At 39.0% G+C, this 20905-nt stretch overlaps 1 protein-coding gene across 3 annotated transcripts in view; it reads left to right on the top strand.

Moving 5' to 3' along the window:
- The window catches only part of LOC100959997 (interferon-induced very large GTPase 1-like), a 29392-nt gene extending 8712 nt beyond the window's left edge, over nt 1–20680 (top strand). For 2 of the 3 annotated variants that reach the window (XM_023513969.1, XM_023513936.1), the window contains 2 exons: nt 1638–1743; nt 13264–20680. In XM_023513969.1, coding sequence (XP_023369737.1) covers nt 13266–20519 — 7254 coding nt within the window. In that variant the 5' untranslated portion in view covers nt 1638–1743; nt 13264–13265 and the 3' untranslated portion in view covers nt 20520–20680. The remainder of the gene's footprint in view (nt 1–1637; nt 1744–13263) is intronic. The other variant, XM_023514001.1, reaches the window with a different exon arrangement.
- The last annotated feature ends 225 nt before the right edge of the window (nt 20681–20905 follow it).

The raw sequence follows: 20905 nt of genomic DNA, 5'->3' as shown, positions 1-20905 counted from the left end.
CCACCACAATGCCTGGCCATTTTTTTGGTTGCAGCCATCATTGTTGTTTGGCGGGTCCAGGCTGGGGATTCGAACCCACCACCTTAGGTGTATGTAGCTGGCGCCTTAGCCGCTTGAGCCACAGACGCCAAGCCAAATTTCTATAATCTTTAAACATCTGAACTTTAATAATACATTTAAAACTAATTTTATTTAGCAAAGAATACCAAAATTGCCTGAACGAAAAGGCATTTGAGTTCTTTTCTATTTTCCTGATAAAACACTTGACGTAAGCATTTACTTTTTCTTTTTCTAAAGCCAATTAATTAGAGCTTTTCTGCATATTTTGATAGTGAAATATTACAGGCACATGACATATACAGACATACAGAAGCAGAATTTATATTTGCTGGCTTTTAAATATGTTTTTTTATTCAAACTATTAATCTTTTAATTACCTAATTTATTTATCTTAGGAATTTAGCTAGGTTTTAGTTATCATTTTAAGTTATTTTTCTCTTAACCATTTTTATACCCTATAAATTAAATATATAAACATAGTTTTAATTACTGCTTTTAAACTCATAAATTCTACAAAAAATAAAACTAAGTATTTTAACCAGACTTGTTATTTTAAAGAATGTAACATCATTATAATAATTCCAGGATCCATTCAAAGGCCACTTTTCTCTAGAGTCAAGGTGATAGATACATTGGCCTGCCCATGTTACAGTAGCGTTTCATTGCTTTTTAGTTATAGGTGGGTTCGCATACTGAGACCAATCAGACAGAATACACCACAATGGGCTGTGCTTTGGGATTGAGGCCTGAGTTCCCATTATACCAACTAGATGCAGAAATACCAAATTTCTCGAGAACAAAGCCAAAACCAACAAGAATGAAACCTGCAACCTGAATAAAACAAGTGGACCTTAGTGATTAACAACAGCATGTGTGTGAGAGCAAAGCCCCAAGACTCTGAGGAGAAATCTCCCACCAGTACGCCCACAAGGAGCATTGGAACACTAGGAGCATTGAAGCACTGTACCCCTGGCTCTCCTTTCCAGGAGACTGCTAGGCTTCTCCAACAGCACTTACACAGCATTTACTGGAGCAGTCTAGAGATCTCTACATGGTCACCAGAAATGTTACCAGACTAAGAGGGTCCTGCCACCTGTCACTGTCAGCCAATATACATAGATGGAGATAGGTCTAACCAAACTTTGTCAGAGGCTGAGATTCTGGAGAACGGTGAGAGTAGCCTCTCTAAGACAATTCTGATCTTCCATTTTCAGTGTTATAGTTTTATACATTTAAGTTCAAAGTGAAGACCATATTAATCCTTACCTTAAACAATAATCAGCAGAACCCTTGAATCATAGTAAACAATAATCAGTATTACCACCTATGACCCAAAACAATAAATCAAGCCACCTAAACTCCTCAAGATAGATATCTTTAGGGTGGGAGCTAAATTTACAAAACAGTAAGAGTGGGAGAGAGGGGGTGAGATCAGGCAGGATCTAAACCAACCAGCCCAGCTGTGTCAAATGGGAAACAAGGGGTGAAGGTCAGGGAGGAAATAAAACAACAATACCAGCAATGTCATGGCTGCCCTAGCCTAACAGACTCCATCTTATTCTTACCATATTGCTCAGGTAAATGTCGCCGCCCGTCCGGCGGGCGACTGAGCAAGGGGGAGTCGGCGTATGAGAAGATAAAGAAGAAGAAACGGAGAGGAAAGAATCACACTCACACACCAAGGTAGTAGGAGAGAAAAAGAGTAGAAGTTTATTGAGGCTGGCGGTGGTCTTTTATAGGGTGGAGTTAGGAGGGGAGGGGCCCTGTGCTGTGCTCTGCGTTTATGTCTAAATAAGGAAAGGCTTGATACATTTAGCTTGTGTGAGAGATCTTTTTGTTTGTGCTTTTTGTTTCCATCGGGCTTTCTAACGAGTACTGGTCTCTCCTCCCGGCCTTCTGATGCAGGGGCTGAGTCAGCCGAGGCACACTAGCACTTCCTCTTGCAATGTAGTTTGGTATGTCTGTTAACCCTTACAGGTAAAGTTTAGCATTGTTAATTTGACTCATGTAAATGGGAAGTGGTATCATGAGCACAGAAAAGAGGGCCAGTACTTGACTCACAGGGTCAGTGTAAGGCTTCACAGATAAAGAGAAACTTGAACTGAGTCAGGAATATAAAGCCTACAGAGAAGGCAGAGAAGGGCTCAGGTAGTATGCAGGGTCCAGAAACACTTTGAAGTGGAGGGAAGGTGGCAGAGTGTAGCTACTAAAGGAAGACAGTGAGCTAGATGGTTAGGAACAGGAAAGAGTGGTTGTGAAAGGGATTAGAAAGGTTGATTGTCTCCAGGTCAAAGTAGTTTTGATTGTATCAGAAATCAATGCAAAGTTTTCAAAATTTTGTAAACTATTCAGCTATGAAGGAGGAAAGACCTTTTTGTAATAATTTGGGTGGAACTAGAAACTATTATCCTAAATGAAGTATTAAAAGAATGGAAAAACAAACACACTTATACTCCTTATGAAATTGGAACTAACTGATGAGAACACATGTGCACAGAGGGAAGTAAAACTCAGTGGAAATCTGGTGGGGGTGGGAGGAAGGAGGACATGGGCACTTTATGTCTTTTAATCAAAGAATTTACTCTATAGTCAATGCTCTTATTGATAGGTAAAGGCTTAACTACTACAATTTTGTAACCTATTTTCTAGTCGTTTTGTAACTCCTTCTTCTTGTCCTCCTTTTTGCTTAAGTGATTTTCACTGATAGTATATTTTAATTTGTTGCTTTTTATTTATAGTGTATCTATTATAAGTTTTTTCTTCCTGGTTATCATGAGACTTACTAAAGACAGTTATTTTAACCAGATGACAACTTTGATCACAAAATAAAGAAATAAGGAAAAATTAAAACACTGTACATTTTAACTCTATCCCTCTCCATATTTTAACTTTTTATTATCTCAAATTTAATCTTTTCATATTGCCTATCCCTATTCCTTAGAAGGTTTATTATTAATTTTGTTAATTAATAAGACAGATTCATCAAAACTAATAATAACATTAGCCTTCATACTAGAGTTATGAGTGGATTACACACCACAATTACAGTGTAAGAGTATTGTGAATTTTTCTGTGTACTCCATCAGCAGATTTTATATCTGCACATATTTTCTTTCTGCACATTAGCATCATTTTCTTTCAGATGTTAAGATCTCCCTTTGGCATTCTTTGTAAGACAGGTATGGTAGTGATTCCTTCAGCTTTTATTTATCTGAGAAATGCTTTATTGCTTTACTGTTCGAAAGATTTTGTCCTTTATGAATATTTTCTGGGTACAAAATTTTCAGTTCACACTTGTTAGCTTTTGTTTCCCCCTCAACACTTGAGTATGTTGTCCCTCCTGGCATAGTTCTGGTGAGAAGTCAATTGCCAAATGAATCATAGTTCCTTACTATGTTATTTGCTTCTTTTCTTTTACTACTTTTAGAATCTTTTCTTTGTCCTTTACCTTTGAGAATGTATATGTCTTGGTATAAAATTATTTGGGTTGAATGTGTTTGGTGATCCTGTACCTGGATATCTACATAATTCTCTAGATGTTAGGCCTTCTCACATAATCCCATATTTCTTGTAGGCTTTGTTCATTCTTATTTCTCTGTTCTTTCTATTTGACTGACTTATTTAAATCAAAAGTGTAGTCTTGGGCAGTGCCTGTGGCTCAAAGGAGTAGGGAGCCAGCCCCATATCCCAGAGGTGGTGGGTTCAAACCCGGCCCTGCTCAAAAAAAAAAAAAAGGGTGTAGTCTTATAACTCTGAAATTCCTTTTTCTGCCTTGTTTAGCATACTCTTAAAGCTTTTCACTGCATTTTTTATTTTCTTGAATAAATTTCTCATTTCCAGAAGCTCTGCTTGATTTTTCTTTAATAATTTGATTTCTTAATTTTTCATTCATTTCCTGCATTACTTTTCTAGTTTCTTTGTGTTAGGGTTCTATTTTTTCTTGCATGTTATTAAGCAATATGCATTGCATTTATTACAATCCATATTCAATACTCTTCATCAGTCATTTTAATATTTTCATTTTGGTTGGTTTCCATTGGTATGGAGTTATTTTTTTTTCTTTTGGGATGTCCTTACACTCTGATTTATCATGTACCCAGAAGTATTTCACTGATTCCTTCTCATCTAGAGCAGCCTCTGCTTCTTATTTTGTATTATTTTCTGTAGATAATAGCATGCCCAGTTTAATCTCTGAGATAGTTGTTGCTGCTTGTGGGTGAGACTCACCTACACCCTGTATGATGGAGTCAGTAAATGCTACAGAAGGCATGCAAATTCACCTTCCTATTAGTTAGGTAGCCCTTGCCAAAAGGAACAAGCTTCAGTGTTATTTGGGGCCCCATGACCACCTCTAGTCCCTCAAGAGAAACACATGATTGCTGCAGGTGGTAGGTGGGGATCTGGAACTTTAGATGTGTCCTTATTATCTGCCAGAGCAGAGGTTTGTGGGGGAGTGCAGCTGGGTAGGGTTAGGTGGGGTGAGCTTGCATTTGGGCTCCACCCAAATTGGCAAGGTATCTGTTTCAACAAGGGTCAAAGGTCTATTCCCAGATTCTAGGCAAAGCTGCCAGAGAGGGGCTATAGGGGCCTCACCCAATCACAGATCTTCCCTACTTATCCCCAAACAATATGACTGAGACTTGTGGGTACAGACTGACCTGCAAGCCTGTCCCTGGGGCCCCAGAGATCAATCACTGACAAGGCAGGGGAGAAGTGTGCTAGTCCTGATTATTGATGTGGTGCCCAAGCAGCTTTGGTGACTCTTTGCCTCAGGGTGTGCCTCCACTCTGATGGAGTCATCAGGCACACAGCACCAGAGGGGACCAGTGGGCAGGGAGCTCACAGTGTAAGCACTTCTCAGTCAGGACCCCTAGAGGAAAGGTCTGAGGCCCAAGGTCTGAGGTCTCAGTCCACTCTAGGACGCCTAAAGGAAAGGTCTGAGGCCCACTGTCTAAGGAAGCCTTGGCATGTTCCTCATATGTCTCTCTCAGCAGCCATAGATAGAGGAGGTGAAGAAAAAGAGTTTGGAAAGTGTTGAGAGTCTAGTGGATCCCAGCCTGGGACAGTGGTCAACAAGGGAGGTGGTGCTGGGGAAATCTCAAGACTTTACATCAGATTAATAGCATAAAGCCTGAAAGCCTATAAGGCCACACACTCTTTCAGATACCAGGTGGCAGCCTGAAAACAATGCAAGTCCAACTTATCAATACCTAAAAATGTGGAAATGGCTATAAGCTGTATAATGAGTATACACTGGACCATAAAGGGCTATTCTGGTGAAGACTCAGAAGAAGAGAGCTATAAATAGCGCTTTGGTCTACTGTGAGATTATTTAAGTGGTTGTGATCAAAATGTTGGGAGCAATGTGATGATAAAAAGAGTTCAGTTTAGTCTTAGGAAGAAATGAGAAAGAAGTATTGGAAACTAGAGGAAAGGCCATCATTGCCGTAAAGTAGCACAGAATTTGGCTGACTTGTGTCTGTTTCCTAGGGCTGGTGGAAGGTAGCGTGATGAACTAGGATATTCGGTGGAAGAAATATTTAAGCAAAGAGTTAAAGATGTGAAATAGCTTCCCTTAAATGCTTATAGTAAAAACAGAAAAGAAAGTAATGAATTAAAGACAGAAGGCACAAAATCAAAGGAGAAGTAGAACTTAAAATATTTGGAAAATTCTCAGCATGGAGAGGTTGTAATGTATAAAAAGGCATATTTAGGAAAAAAATAGCAAGAGTGTGGCCTGGGAGACTGAAGTATGTCAAAAGAAAGGCCTCAGCATTCGCTTCCGTGTGCTGCCTCAAGTCTCTGCTCCCCACATTCTGCTACAATGCTCCTCAGTCATCCCATCTATGGCTCAAGCAGTCCTGGAAGTGGCTCCGACAGTTGCTTTGAAAGGTGCAGGCTGTAAACCCACGCAGCATCTACACAGTGTCAATTCTGTAGGCACTCAAAGTGCAAGAGTTGCAGAGGCAAATCCACCTCCCTCTAGACTTTAAAATATACTCTGGAGAGCCTCAAGACCTAGGCAGAGAATTTCCATGATGGGGAGAGTCAACACAGAGACTCCCACCAGCACAATACCTAGTAGAGCAATAGGAGTGGGATTAATGGAGAAACTAGGGCAGTGCCCAGAGAAGCCTTAAGGACACAGGTACCACTAGGGCAATGTCCAACAGAGCCCTGGAGACAGAGGCACCCCTGAGACTTCAGAATTACAGAGTCAACAGGGTGCAATTCCAGACTGAGACAGCTATAGGCACTTAGCTCAGCAGAGCTCTGATGTGAGCTGCATCCAGCAAAGCCATGGGAATGGAGCTCACAGGGATTTCAGGGTCCAAACCCCACCCTACTATGTCTAGAAAGTAGGATGAGAAATCAAAGACCATTATTCTCAAGGCTTAGGATTTAATGTTGTTTATCCTATTGAAGTTTGGAGTTTCTTGGGACCCATGTTACCCCTTACTTCCGGTCTATTGCTCACTTTTGGAATGGGGATGTCTATCTGATCCCTGTTCCACTGCTGGGGCTCCACACTCTTGAAAGATGAGTGACTGATAAAAGGACTGGAGGGAACAAACTAGGTCCTTTTTTGGCCTTTTTCTCTTCTGCCTTTTGCCATGTAAAGATGCAGCAACAAAATGCATCTGAGAAGCAAAGATTCTTCTCAGTGTGAAACATTGAATGTCTCCTTGTGAGACATTGAACTTGCTGGTACTTTTATCTTTAACTTCCCAGCCTCCACAACTTTGAGAAATAAATTTTTATTATTTATAAATTACCAAGTCCTGGCTATTTTGGTATAGCAGCACAAATGGACAAAGACTTGCTTAATTAAGCATTTTTATTATTTTATGTTCCTTCTATTAGTTTGGCAATTATACACTTCTTTCTTACTATTCTATCTAAAGACCACGTTATAAATTGTAGGATGCATTCTTGACTTTAACAAGTTACCAAAGTCAATCTTTATTTGAGCCCTCCTCTCAAATACAGAAAGGATGCAGAAATACTTTGAGTACATTAGGCCACCTTCTCCAACTTGTATGCAGTTATCATCATACGTTTTAAACCTCAGTTTCTATGCATGTATTTAGATATATTGACATACTTACCTATTTTGGTGTTCATCATTTCTTTTTGCATGTCTGACCTTCTATTGGTAACAATTTCCTTCTGCAGAAGATCCTTTATTAGTTTCTTTAGTGTGCATTTCCTAGTGGGGAATTCTCTCAATTTTGCTTTTAAGTGTCCATTTTTACCATAGTTACTAAAGGATATTTCATGTTGTATAGAATTCTTATCTGTGAGTTATTTTCTTTCAGTGCATGAACAAATTCCATTCCCCTGTCTTCTGCCTTTCACTAGAACTGTTGAGAAGTCACCTCTCTTAGGTTTTTGAAGGCAAACTCTGATTTTCTTTAGATGCTTTCTTTCTTACCGCTTTGCTTTGTTTTTCTGCAGTGTCACTTTAATATATCTGAGTGTAAATATTATTTTTCTTCTTTGGTGTTTTCTGAGGTCTTAATCATTGTTTTTAATTTGTAATGAAAAATTTTCAGTCATTTTTGCTTTAAATTATTTACCTTTTCTGTCAGACACATATTCTTTACTACCTAGTAAACTCTTTGAGGATTTAAATTTTTTCTTAAAAATTACTGTTACTATCTTAGATCTCTTCAGCTGAAAAGGCTGGTCTGAGTTGCTTAGTCTACCAATAAAGTGTAGATTAATACTTAGGAGGCGTTCCAGAGGACAGAAAGCACAAGATGTGACTAACTGTGATATAATGGCTTACTATGTTTTATGTTGCTATAACAGAACACATGAGGCTGGGTAATTTATAATAAACGAAAACTTATTGGCTCACATTTCTGGAGGTTTGGAAGTCCAAGAACAAAGCACCAGCATGTGACAAGGGACTTAATGCTGCATAATCACATGGCAGAAAGTAGAAGACTACTTCTGCAAAAGGTGGTCAAATTCACAGCATTAATCCTACTTATAAAGGCAAAACCCTCATGGTGCAATTACTTCAGAGATCCTACTTTTTTTTTTTAATTAAATCATAAACACATAGATCATGTATACAGTAATGCATTTAGGGGTACAATGTGCTGATTTAATATAGAATTAGGAATGTTTACATCACACTGGTTAATATATACCTCATCTCGTTTACTTAATTATTGTGTTAAGACATTTATACTCTATAGTAATAGATCCGACATGTACTCTTGCATTATGCACCATAGGTGTGATCCCACGACTCACTCTCCCTCCATTTGACTTCCCCCTCCCCTCCCATTGCCCCTCCTCCCTTCTTTATCTTGGGCCATAGTTGTGATCTATTCTTCAAATGAAGGTGTGATTGTAAACTAGTTTCATAATAGTACTTTGGATATTTTTCTTCCATTCTTTTTTTTTTTTATTGAATGGTAACTATGTACATTAATGCACTTCTGGGGTACAATGTGGGGTTTTCACATGCAATCCAAACTACTTCCATCAAACTGGTCAACACAGCCTTCATGTCATTTTCTCAGTTATTGTTTTGAAACATTCACATTTTACTGTTAGAAAGATTCACTTGTACCCCTATAAGATAAACCTCAGAAGTGATCACTCCAAACCCCCTCCCTCCACCCATTCCTCCCTCCCTTCTCCCTCCCCTCTCCCCATATTCTTAGGCTATTTGGTTATAGCTTTCATATAAAAGGTATAAATTAGTTTCATAATAGGGGTGTGTACATTGGATACTTTTTCCTCCATTCTTGTGATACTTTGCTCAGAAGAACATTAGAACATGTTCCAGCTCCATCCATGTAAATGTAAAAGAGGTAAAGTCTCCATCTTTTTTAAGGCTGCATAGTATTCCATGATATACATATATCACAATTTATTAATCCATTCATGGGTCGATGGGTACCTGGGCTTCTTCTATTACTTCGCTATTATGAATTGAGCTGCAATGAACAATCTGGTGAAAATATCTTTATTATAAAGTGATTTTTGGTCTTTTGGATATATACCTAGTAGGGGAATTGCAGGATCAGATGGCAGGTCTACTTTTAGATCTACTTTTAGATCCCTGAGTATTCTCCATACTTCTTTCCAAAAAGGGCATATTAGCTTGCACTCCCACCAGAAGTGCAGAAGTGTTCCCTTTTCTCCACATCCACTCCAACATATGTAGTTTTGGCATTTTGTTATGCAATCCACTCTTATGGGAGTTAGATGACATCTCAAAGTGATTTGGATTTGCATTTCTCTGATGATTAAAAATGATGAGCATTTTTGCCTGTGACTGTATGCCATGCACCTATCTTCTTCAGAGAAGCTTGTTCAAATCTCTTGCCCACAATGAAATGGGATTTTTTGTTCTTTTCTTATTAATAAGTTTGAGTTCTCCGTGGATTCTGGTTATCAAACCTTTGTCAGAAGCATAACCTGCAAATATCCTCTCCCATTCCAAGGGCTGTCTGTTTGTTTTACTTACTGTGTTCTTGGCAGTGCAGAAACTTTTTAGCTTGATCAGATCTCAGTAATGTATTTTTGGTGTTGCTTCAATTGCCCGGAGGATCCTCCTCACAAAGTGTTCTCCCAGGCCAATTTCTTCAAGTGTTTCTCCTGCACTCTCTCCAAAAATCTTTATCATTTCATGTCTTAAGTTTAAATCTTTTATCAAATGAGAGTCAATTTTTGTCAGTGGTGAAAGGTGTGGGTCCAATTTCAGTCTTCTACAAGTCACCAGCCAATTCACCCAGAACCATTTGTTAAATAGGGAATCTTTCCCCCAATTTATATTTTTGATAGACTTATCAAAGATGAAATGACATTGGCTCAGCGCCTGTGGGTCAAGCGGCTAAGGCACCAGCCACATACACCTAAGGTGGCGGGTTCGAATCCCTAGCCCGGGCCCGCCAAACAACAATGATGGCTGCAACCAAAAAATGGCCAGGCGTTGTTGCGGATGCCTGTAGTCCCAGCTACTTGGGAGGCTGAGGCAGGAAACTCGCTTGAGCCCAGGAGTTGGAGGTTGCTGTGAGCTGTGATGCCATGGCACTCTACCCAGGGGAATAGCTTGAGGCTCCATCTCAAAAAAAAAAAAAAAAAAAGATAAAATGACATTAAGTGTCTGGGTTCATTTCTTGGTTCTCAATTCTGTTCCATACATCTACCTCTCTATTTTTGTGCCAATACCATGTTGTTTTGATCACTATAGATTTATACTATAGTTTGAAGTCTGGTAGCATGATTCCTCCTTACTTGTTTTTATTTTTGAGTAATGTCTTGACTATTTGAGGTTTTTTCTGATTCCATATAAAATGAAGTACTATTTCCAATTGATGATATTATGGACTTAGTTTTCTATTTTTGGTTAAGTTGGCCAAAGGTTTATCAATTTTGTTGAATTTTTCAAAAAGCCAACTTTTTAATTCATTGATCTTTTGAATAATTCTTTTTTATTTCATTTAATTTGGCTCTAATTTTAGTTCTTTCTTTTCTTCTGCTAGGTTTGGGATTAGAATATTCTTCCTTTTCTAGTTGCTTAAGATGTCCCATTAAGTTATTGACTTCCTCTCTTTCCATTCTTTTGATGAAGGCTTGCAACACTATAAATTTCCCTCTTAGGACTGCCTTTGTGGTATCCCAGAGGTTCTGATAATTCGTGTCTTCATTATTGTTTTGTTCCAAAAATTTGGGAGTTTCCTTCTTAATTTAATTTATGACCCAGTTATCATTCAGCATAAGGTTCTTTAGTTTCCATGTCTTTGTATGAGTATGTAGATACCTGTTATTGGTGAGTTCAACTTTTATTGAGTGATGATCTGAGAAAATACAAGGAATAATTTCTATACTTTTAAATTTGCTGAGGTTAAACTTATGACCTAAGATGTGATCAATTTTGGAGGATGTTCCATGGGCTGATGAGAAGAATATGTATTCAGTTTTGTTAGGATGAAAAGTGTAGATGTCTATTAAATTTGATTGTTGTATGGTGAAGTTTAAATCCAGAATTTCTTTGCTTAGTTTCTTCTTGGAAGATCTATCTAACACTGCCAAAGGTGTGTTAAAATTTCCAACTATTATGGTGTTGTAAGATATTAAATTGCTCATGTCTGTTACAGTCTCCCTTATATTCTGGTTGAGTGCATAAAGGTTAATAATTGACATCTCATCATGTTGAGTATTTCCTTTAACAAATATGAAGTGACCATCCTTGTATTGCCTTACTTTTGTTGGTTTAAAGCCTAGTGTATCTCTGAATAAAATTGCCACCCCTGCTTTTTTCTGATTTCCATTTGCCTGGATTACAGATGCCCATCCCTTCACCCTGAGTCTATATTTATCATTTAAGGTAAGATGAGATTCTTGTATGCAGTAGATGCCTGGCCTGAGTTTTTGTATCCAGTCAGCCAACCTGTGCCTCTTAAGAGGACAGTTTAAGCTGTTCACATTACTTGAGAGTATTGATAGGCCTGGTAGTATATTGGGTGTCAAGTTTTTCAAAAGTCCAGTGGACATTTTGAATCTTTTTACCACTGTGGAGATTGGGTTTTGGTCAAGAATTTCAGAGTGAGTTTATTTTGGTGGTAGAGCATTGTGCTGGTCATTATGGAGAATGGGCCTGAGGATATCCTGAAGAGCTGGTTTGATCCCATTTTTTAATCCTGTCACTGTACTAACTCAATTTCAATGTGAATATTGAAGGGGACAAGCAATCAAACCACAGCAAATAGGATGATATTAAATGAATCCACAAGATATAATGAAAGCAAAATTGAAGGGAGAGCTGGTTAGGGAATGAAATTAAAGAGAAATTTAAGAGGATAAATTGAAAAGACATGATGTACCAAATTCACATTAGGAAGAAGAAGGATGAGTAGGAAACCTATTGACGTAGAAGTATGGTTACACAATTTAGTAGGACAGAAATTATAGGAGGAAGGGAAACTTAATATACAAAGTTGAAAGGTGTGAAATCTCATCTCACCTGCTATGGAAAGACATGTCCTAAAGGTGGTTAGGGGAAAACATAACATTGATAAAGCATTGATATAGAGCTTTTGTGTCTGTAGACACAGATGTAGATGGCATCACCATATTCATATAATAGAAAGAGGATATTAACAAAGGAACATGATCAGTTAGATGTGAGTGAGAAGCATAACCCAGGTTAAGCATCAAGCAGCAGCGTGGGACTGATTACTGATTTTTTGCTTCAGACTTTTCACATTCCCTTTTTAATCTTAGGTGTAAGACTTGATGAAGGTTATGAAAAATGTATCCCAAAGGTAAACCAACTAGACAAACTGTTAAAATTGTGTTCTTGGTTTACTTTTATTACCGTATATTTCCTAATTATATCATATAATTACTGTATATTTTCTAATATGCAGGAAAGCCTGAAGGTACTTGCATATATAATAACAGCCATTATCAGATATGTGCGCCCCCCAGTGGCCCAGCTTTTTGCTATAATCCTTCTGAACCCTCAGAGCAAACTGAATTTGCTATGTGGAATATTGATATCCCTAGAAAGACAATAACTTAAGTTACAACAGAAGGTATACCTAAACAAATAAAAATATCAGTAATAACAATTTTGCAATATATTCAGACATGTCTTTTTATATTTTTAATAATAACGAGAAGTTTTCCATGTAGAAATACTATATATTTTTGAAGAATTATTTCTATGTATTTCACATTTTATGTTGCAATGTTAACTTTAATTCTCTACATTGACCTTAAAAATACAGAATAATGGTAAATATTTTTAAAAATGCAAATAAAAAAGAAAAGAGTTTCCAGGGAACCAGCAAAATCTCAGAAAGAAAAGTTAAAAAAAAATAATAATAAGTATCAAGCTATCAAACTAATGTATATTTTTGAATTCCATCTCTCAGTTTAGTACTTTCCATGCAACTAATTATGCGTAACAGGAAGTGCCCATTCAGGCTATGAAGTTGCAACTCATCCTGGCAATTAGGAAGGAAATCTATGTTGAGAACAGCCATGATGATGTCTTCACACACATACACAAAAAAGTATTAGCAAAGATTATATGTTGGAGCAATGGAAGAAGGGGATGAAAAAGACTTGAACCCTTGCATTATTAGTCTACTGACCCTTCTAAACACTTGGCTAACACTTCCTAAGGACAACAAAATCAGGCTAATTGAGTGTCTATTTTTCACACAGTAATGGCGACAGCAGGAGACACCCCAGATAAGCCTGTGCTCAAGGACAAAAAGAAGCCAGATCTACAAGAGATGCTGGAAAAAGTAGGTCTGAGTGTTGATTTCTGGCTTTCGAAGCTGCAGAAAGACCTGGATGTGACCTGTGCCCAGGCCTTACAACACCTAGAAGAAAAAGACCTCCAGAAGTTGAAAACTCAGGCACGACATTCATGGGAGAAAAAGGCCCTGGAAAAGCTTCTGAACCTGTCAAATAGTGAGTCAGAGTTACAGAAGTCTCGGATAGAGATAGCAAAGGAAAATCAGAAGCAGGCAGAAAATGCACTGAAGGACATGAAGAACTTGATTTCACAAGGAAAGCAACAAGAGGCAGAGGCAGTAAAGAAAAAAGAAGCAGAACTGAGGCAAGCAACAAATATCCCTGAGAAGTGCGGGCCATCTTCTGAAAAGCCCCTAAGGGAAGTCATACACGATATGCAGAATCAACTACAACTCAGAGACATGGCTCTATCCCAGCATCAAAATCTCCCAGATAAAGATCTGCTAAGATGGGTATCTGGAGGTTTGGCCCTCCAGGGAATTTACAAAACCACCCACCAAAGGAACTTGATACAGAAGAGAGAGGAGCTACTCAAAGTCCCCAAAGACTTCTCCCTCTGTGGCCCTCAGCAGGGCACACGGATGGAAACAGTAGAATTTAGATCTTCTCAAGAAGAATTCATGTTCACCCAGACAATAGAGAAACTGGGATTCAGTGCAACTGCTGCAGCCAAGGGTGGAGGTTGGGGATTTAGTCTAGAAGCTGTTTTGGGTCACAGCAAACATTCAGAATCCATGAAAACTCAACAAACACATTGTGAGAAATCTTATTTCTGCTCAACCAAGTTCAGCTACATCCCCCTGGCCTCCTTCCATTTCTCCAAGGATCAGCTCCAGTTATCCGAGGCTGCTCTCCAAGAATTAAAATACATTGAAGACCTTCTGGATCAGACAACAGACCCTGGAAGATCCTCCTCACTAAGACAAAAGACTAAAGCCTTCTTCCACAGATTTGGCTCTCATGCTAACCAAGGCCCTCTGCACCTGGGGGGCATCTACTGGTGGAAGGCCATTTCAGAGGGTTTCCAGAGAGAACAGCTGGAAGAAGTAAAAGAGCAGTCAGCAAAGGCCCTAGATATGTTCATAAGCGGCAGCCACAATAACGGGGTGGTGGAAGCTTCTGCAGGTATGAATGTGTCAAACTCTGATTCAAAAACAACCTCTCAAAAAAACACTTCCAAAAATCTCCAAGCCAAAGTCCAATTATGTGCAGCCCAGACAGGTGGCCCACCAGAAGCAAATGGCCTTGTCCAGTGGAGAGCTGGTCTCATTGCCAGCAATAGAACCTGGTATATCATTGACCGGGAAATTCAGCTAGAACCCATTTGGGAAATCCTCCCGTTTAGCCACAGAAATGATTTTAAGGATCCTATTCAGGTGGCCAAGTACCTGGAAGCCTGCTACACTGATCTAACTAGACCTCCTGCCCACATACAGGACGAAGAAAAATTACAAAATGATTGGGAAAAGGCGAGGGCTTTTTTACAGGATGAGAAATCTTGGGAGATACCTGATCGTGAAGAACAGCTTCAAAAGTTGATGAATTTCAAGCAAAAATTGAGTGATCAAACAGAAAGTTATGATTCTTGGATTAACATATGCCTCACAGATTGGGATCTGCAGAATTTTCTGGTAAATACTGTCGACATTTGCAAAAAGACTTCCAATCATAAAACTGCATATATTAAATCTCAGTTGCGCAGCCTTCTGGATCCTCACATCTACAGAGTAGCAAACTTTCCTCAGGCTCACTCCATCATGCAGTGGATCTTCCATTCAGAGTCAGAGGAAGAACATCTCAACATTTCCCAATTTTCTGAATTAATGAAAGTCTTAAGAAAAATCCACAATGACCTCATGGAAGCAAAGGTCAAATCAGCATCCCAAGAAATACTGAACTCTCAAAGAAAGGCCACCAATGAGGTCACCATGGCTCTCAGCTGTTTCTTAAAATGCCTCCAAGAAACAGAGCAATCAGACATACAGCTTTTGATACTTTCCATTGCAACTGGTGTAGGGTATGATGAGGAAAACAAAACTTTCCAGTATCCCTTGGGGAGTGATAAGGTGAACTTCCTAATAAATGAAATGCAAACTGCACAAACTAAATATCAGGAGCTCAGAAATATTTGCAGCTATAGGGCTCAGGCATTCGTGGTACTCACAGGCCTGACAGCCACAGCTGGAGACACAGCTATTTCTCCAAAAGAGAAAACACAGCGTATGGCATTAACAAGATGCCACCTGAGAAAGTCAATTACTAAAGAAGTTGCACATGTTCTCACCAAACATGGAGCAGATTGTAATTGGGGAAACCTAGAGAAAGATTTAAAATTGCTCATTGATGGAGATTTTGAAGCCACCATCTCGTTCTTGCAAATAGATGAAGTGCGAAAACAATTACAGAGTCTTTTCCAGGGAAAGAAACAGCCCCATAAAACACATGAAAATAAAAATAACAAATCAGAGGTGATGGAAAATGGAGCCTTCCTGGAATTACTCCAGCGTCTAGGTCTAGAACATTATTACCCAAAAAAGATGAGCAAAGCTAACTTCCATCTGATCTACAAGACTTCTGTGTACAACACCCAGCCTAGCTCTGAACAGGACCTTCCCTTCTACTTCCTGCAGAAGCTACTGATGCTAGATTATAAGCTCAGGTACCTGGTTTTCAAAGATGATAGAAACACAGAACAACAAGTCTATTCAAGTGCCTCAAATCAGGAACATGAGGGGTTCGATCCATATGAAGACTTTCCTGAAGACTGTGATAGTGCCATTAAGCCTTCAGCCACCACACCTAGACCCCACATTCACCCAATGGATATCCAAATGGCAATATTTCACTGTGCAGATGATTTTGCCCGACAGTATATTTTGGACAAACTTTCCCTTTGTCAGTTTGCCCTTCCCCTTGTGGTGCCTAATCCTTGCACTGCTCAAATTGAATTTTCTCTCTGGTCTCTCAGACAAATTAGGAAAAGTTGGCAACAAGGGAAGAAGAACAGTTACAAAAATCAGCAGATGTGCCATGTCTCTACCCCTATTGTGTCCTTTATTAGAGTTGGAAATGGCCTCTTGGCTTCCAAATCTCAAATCATGAACTGTCTTCTCAGTAAACATAAACATGATGTGTTTTTTCACCGACACTGCAGAGGAAGCAGCAAAGACTGTCTCTTGATGAGGGGTGTAGTAGAAATCTGTTGGTTCTGTCCTGGGGGGGGAGAAGAGGACAGGTTTGACAACTGTGTGACCTTCACCAATCTTCGTGGAGATGCAAAGGAACATGAGCAGCAGCTCACCTTCCTGAAGGAGGTCTCTTCTCTCATTGTGGTCCTCATGTCATCTTCTGATCTCAATAAGGAAAACCGAAAGATTGTCTATGACCTGTGCCGCTCATCAAGACCTTTGATCTGCTTGCTTGATGACAAAGAAAAAACCATGGCCAATAATTCTGGCCAAAAAGTGAAAATTGGCATCAGGAATAGAAATAAAGCAGAATTAACAGAAGAGCTCACAACTACGATCAGACGTTTGCTAGAGCTCTCAGGCAGGGCTCTCAGCTTACAGGACTGTTCCCAGATTGCTCACAGACAAGGATTCCTTATTGATGAATGCCAGACAGAGTGTAAGGAAGCCAAAGAAAAAGCACAGTTTCTGGTGTCCCATATGGGAGAGATGAATTTATCTCAGATGAAGGTAAACTTACTCCCCCTTCAGGGGCAACTGTGGCACCTCTGGTGTAAGAAGGACAAAGAACTGTATCACCTGAGAGAAAAGGGAAATCGAAGTATTGAACAACATAGGAGTGAGATTGAGACAGACAAGCAAATAATACGGTATCAACAGCTGAGTAGAGCCTTTCCTCTCAATGATTTAATGCAATCTTTCCTTCAAATTCTCTGTGAACACTCAGAAACTCACACCAAACTCTATTTCTTGCAGTGGCTGAGTGTGTTTTTAGATAATCTGACTGCAGGGCACTTGGAAAATCTGCCTGAGAAACAAAGATCTTTGTGGTCACCAGTTCCAACAGAAAAGAAAGAGGCACCTAGAAGGAACTCTCTGCAATATTGGCAACATGAAATAGACGCCATCTCCACAGAGTTTAGTGACTCTACCTTGGGAATTGGACACCTTCTCAGAGAAGTTGGCCAAATTTATGAAGCTCTAGAAGAAGCTTTCTCTGCAAAAGATCCTATTTTTCTCTCCATTCCACTAATTGCTGCAGACCTAATGATATCTGGTATTCCTCTTGAGCTAATGGATGGAGATGCTTCATATGTGCCCTTGAAGTGGATAGCAGCTGTTTTTGACAAAGTCTCTGAGCAACTTGGAGACAAACGTGTGTTTGTTCTCTCTATTGTTGGCCTACAGAGCTCAGGGAAGTCCACCCTGCTCAATGCACTTTTTGGGTTGCAGTTCACTGTGGGTGCAGGCAGGTGTACCAAGGGGGCCTACATGCAGCTCCTCAAGGTGGAGAAGACATTCACAGAGGAACTTGGGTTTGATTTTATGCTAGTTGTGGACACAGAAGGACTTCGATCCCTGGAATTCAGCAACAAAACCCAAAATTGGGACAATGAGTTGGCAACCTTTGTCATAGGACTTGCAAACTTGACTCTGATCAATATTTTTGGGGAGAATCCAGCAGAGATGCAGGATACCCTACAAATAGTTGTCCAAGCCTTTCTGAGGATGAAACAAGTAAAAATCTTCCCAAGTTGCCTCTTTGTCCACCAGAATGTGGAAGAAGTTACAGCTAAAGATCAAATTATGGAAGGACGAAGGTGGCTAGAGCACAGACTAGATGAATCTGCAGCTATCGCTGCTAAACAAGAACAGTGCCCAGATGTAACCTGCTTCAGTGATGTCATAAAGTTTGATGTCAATAGTCACGTCTACTACTTTGCTCACCTCTGGGATGGGAATCCCCCAATGGCCTCTCCCAATCCTCACTATAGCCACAACGTGCAGGAACTGAAAAGCAGAATTCTTCAGATTGCTCAGCAGGAATCCAGGAGAAATATCATGAAAATATCAGATGTAAAATTCCGAGTTCAAGACTTGTGGAGAGCCCTTCTAAATGAGAACTTTATTTTCAGTTTTAGGAACACCCAAGAAGTCATGGCCATGAGCAAACTGGAAACCATGTATAACCACTGGACCTGGGAGCTCAGGAGTCACATGCTGGGCTTGCAGAACCAGTTGATCAACCAGATTCAGAATGGGAAAATTCAGGAACTCAATACAAGCACACTTGAGGCACCAGTTACAGAAAAATATGAAGCTATTAAGCAAGAACTTGAAAAATATTTTAATGAAAACACAGATCGTGAAATATTGGTTCAATGGAAAGCAAATTTTGAAAATAAGCTAAGAAAACTTAAAGAGGATCTTATTTCAGACAGTAAAAGAAAAGCCAATGAACTTATTAGCTTTAAAAAAGGTCAAGAATGGCTGGATAAGAAAAAGACAGGTTATGAAAATCAGTTATTAGAAAAGAGCCAAAAATGGGCTTTAACTGTAAATGGTACAGAATTTAGTGAGGAAGAATTACATGAGAAGTTTAATCAGCTTTGGAAAAAATGGGTCTATGATGTATCCTCAAATCTACCTCAAGTCACAGAGCCTGACATTGATGTGGATTCTGAATGCATCCTTTTGGAGCATTTCCAAAAGAAGTTAAATATGGTGGACATACCGAAAACAAATTCTGGAAATAAGTTTCAAATTAATTATGATGAACATGTAACAGTGAATAAGAACTATGGAACATTAGAGGTCTGTGATAAAGAATCCATTAAGATGACTACTGATAACATTGTTTCGAGATTTCATGCAACTATTAACAACATTTGTAAGCAACAGTGTGATTACAGTCCAGTTCATTTCCATGAAATTTTGAGAATTATAGAAGAGGAAGTGAAATCTGCACCTACAGAGGAAATTTACACATTTACAAATAAATATCTCTTTGACTTATCTTGGTGGTTATTCCAAAAAGCATCAGAGAATTTTAAGGAAATGCATAGGGTATTTAAGACAGCGAATGATCCTGTATATTACCTGGAAAGCAAGAAAGCTGATTTCTTCATGAGTTTTAAGATCTCCTGCCAAGGAGCAACCTCCATCAAAACATTTGTTGATTTTCTGTGGCAGAAGCTCACCCCTGCCATCACCACCACCATACAGAAAAACCTGACCACTAATATTGCTGGGGACATGCGAACTACTTGCTCTGCCTTCAATGGAAACAAGGCAAACCTGGAGAAACACATTCTCATCTCTCTGGCAGAAGAAGAGAACTTTGATAATTACTGGGAATACATTCATAAGCCACAATCATTTTTTAGGAGCTACATTGAAAATCAGACTAAGAGATATTGTTCAGACAGAGGAAGTAAAAAAATAGAGACTTTTTTAAAAATGAATTTAGACAACATCAAGAATCTCATCCTGTCTTCCATTTGTGAAGCGACTGCAGTAGCTAAAGATAAAAATAGCACTGTGTCTGAGTGGCTAGATTTGTTCTGTGATTCCCTGGGAAGCAACTTGATCTTTCCACGAAAAGACTTGAAAAACATTGAACACCAAAAGATAAAAGATATGGAGTTTCTCAAAGAAGCCATGAGTACTGCTCTGGATCCTGCAATGAAGGGAGTAGAACAACACTGCTCAAGTATGCCTGTGGAAACAATAGTTCCTAATATTGAGAAAACCCTCTATGAACAGCTCTGTGGCTGCTTGAAACAGTGTCCTTTCTGTAGAGCAATTTGTACAAACACTATTCCTTACCATGACGGAGACCACATTGTTCCATTCCACCGTCCTCAGGCTGTCAATGGATGGTATAAGGATACAACAGGCCACTTTGTCATTGATTGCTGTACCAGTTCTATAGAAAGCAACAATGCAATAATTTTGAAGAATGGTGAGAAAAGGCTGTATAAGGATTATCGGCAGGCAGGAGGAGATTATGCCGAATGGAAAATTACCACAGATTTATCCACTCACCCATATTGGAAATGGTTTGTCTCTCACTTCAGATCAAAGCTAGAGGAAAAATATCAGAAAAAATTTGAAGGAACAGGTAAAATCCCTGATGCATGGGCAAATATCAGAAAGCAGAAAATGCTAGATGACTTGAAACAACAATAAGAAGGGCCATGAAAGAGCCCTAGTGAAGAGCCCTATCTGAACAAGAGTCCCAGAACCTGAACAGTCCTGAAACAACTTCTCTTCATAATTAGAATCTTCATTATTTCCATTTTTTAAATGAAATGCATAAAAATAAATCAATCACCATTTCAAGAGTTGAAGAGTTTGTGTATAAGAACTTCATTTCTCCCTGTCTCAATTCTTTCTGGCTTAAAAACAAATTACTAAAATATGTGAATAGATGATAAAATCAAATCAAATACACCTAAAAACATCCACTTCATATTCTAAACTATTTTTCTAGATACTGATTCTTATTTTAAAATATATAATGTCTCAGAGAAAGTCATTTTAACAGAGAAAAATCAAAATTATTGCTGGCTGCT

This window comes from Otolemur garnettii, unplaced genomic scaffold (assembly GCF_000181295.1).
Source record: "Otolemur garnettii isolate 467f Iridium unplaced genomic scaffold, OtoGar3 scaffold00001, whole genome shotgun sequence".
Classification (NCBI taxonomy): Eukaryota; Metazoa; Chordata; class Mammalia; order Primates; family Galagidae; genus Otolemur; species Otolemur garnettii.
This window is presented reverse-complemented; position numbering and strand designations above follow the sequence as displayed.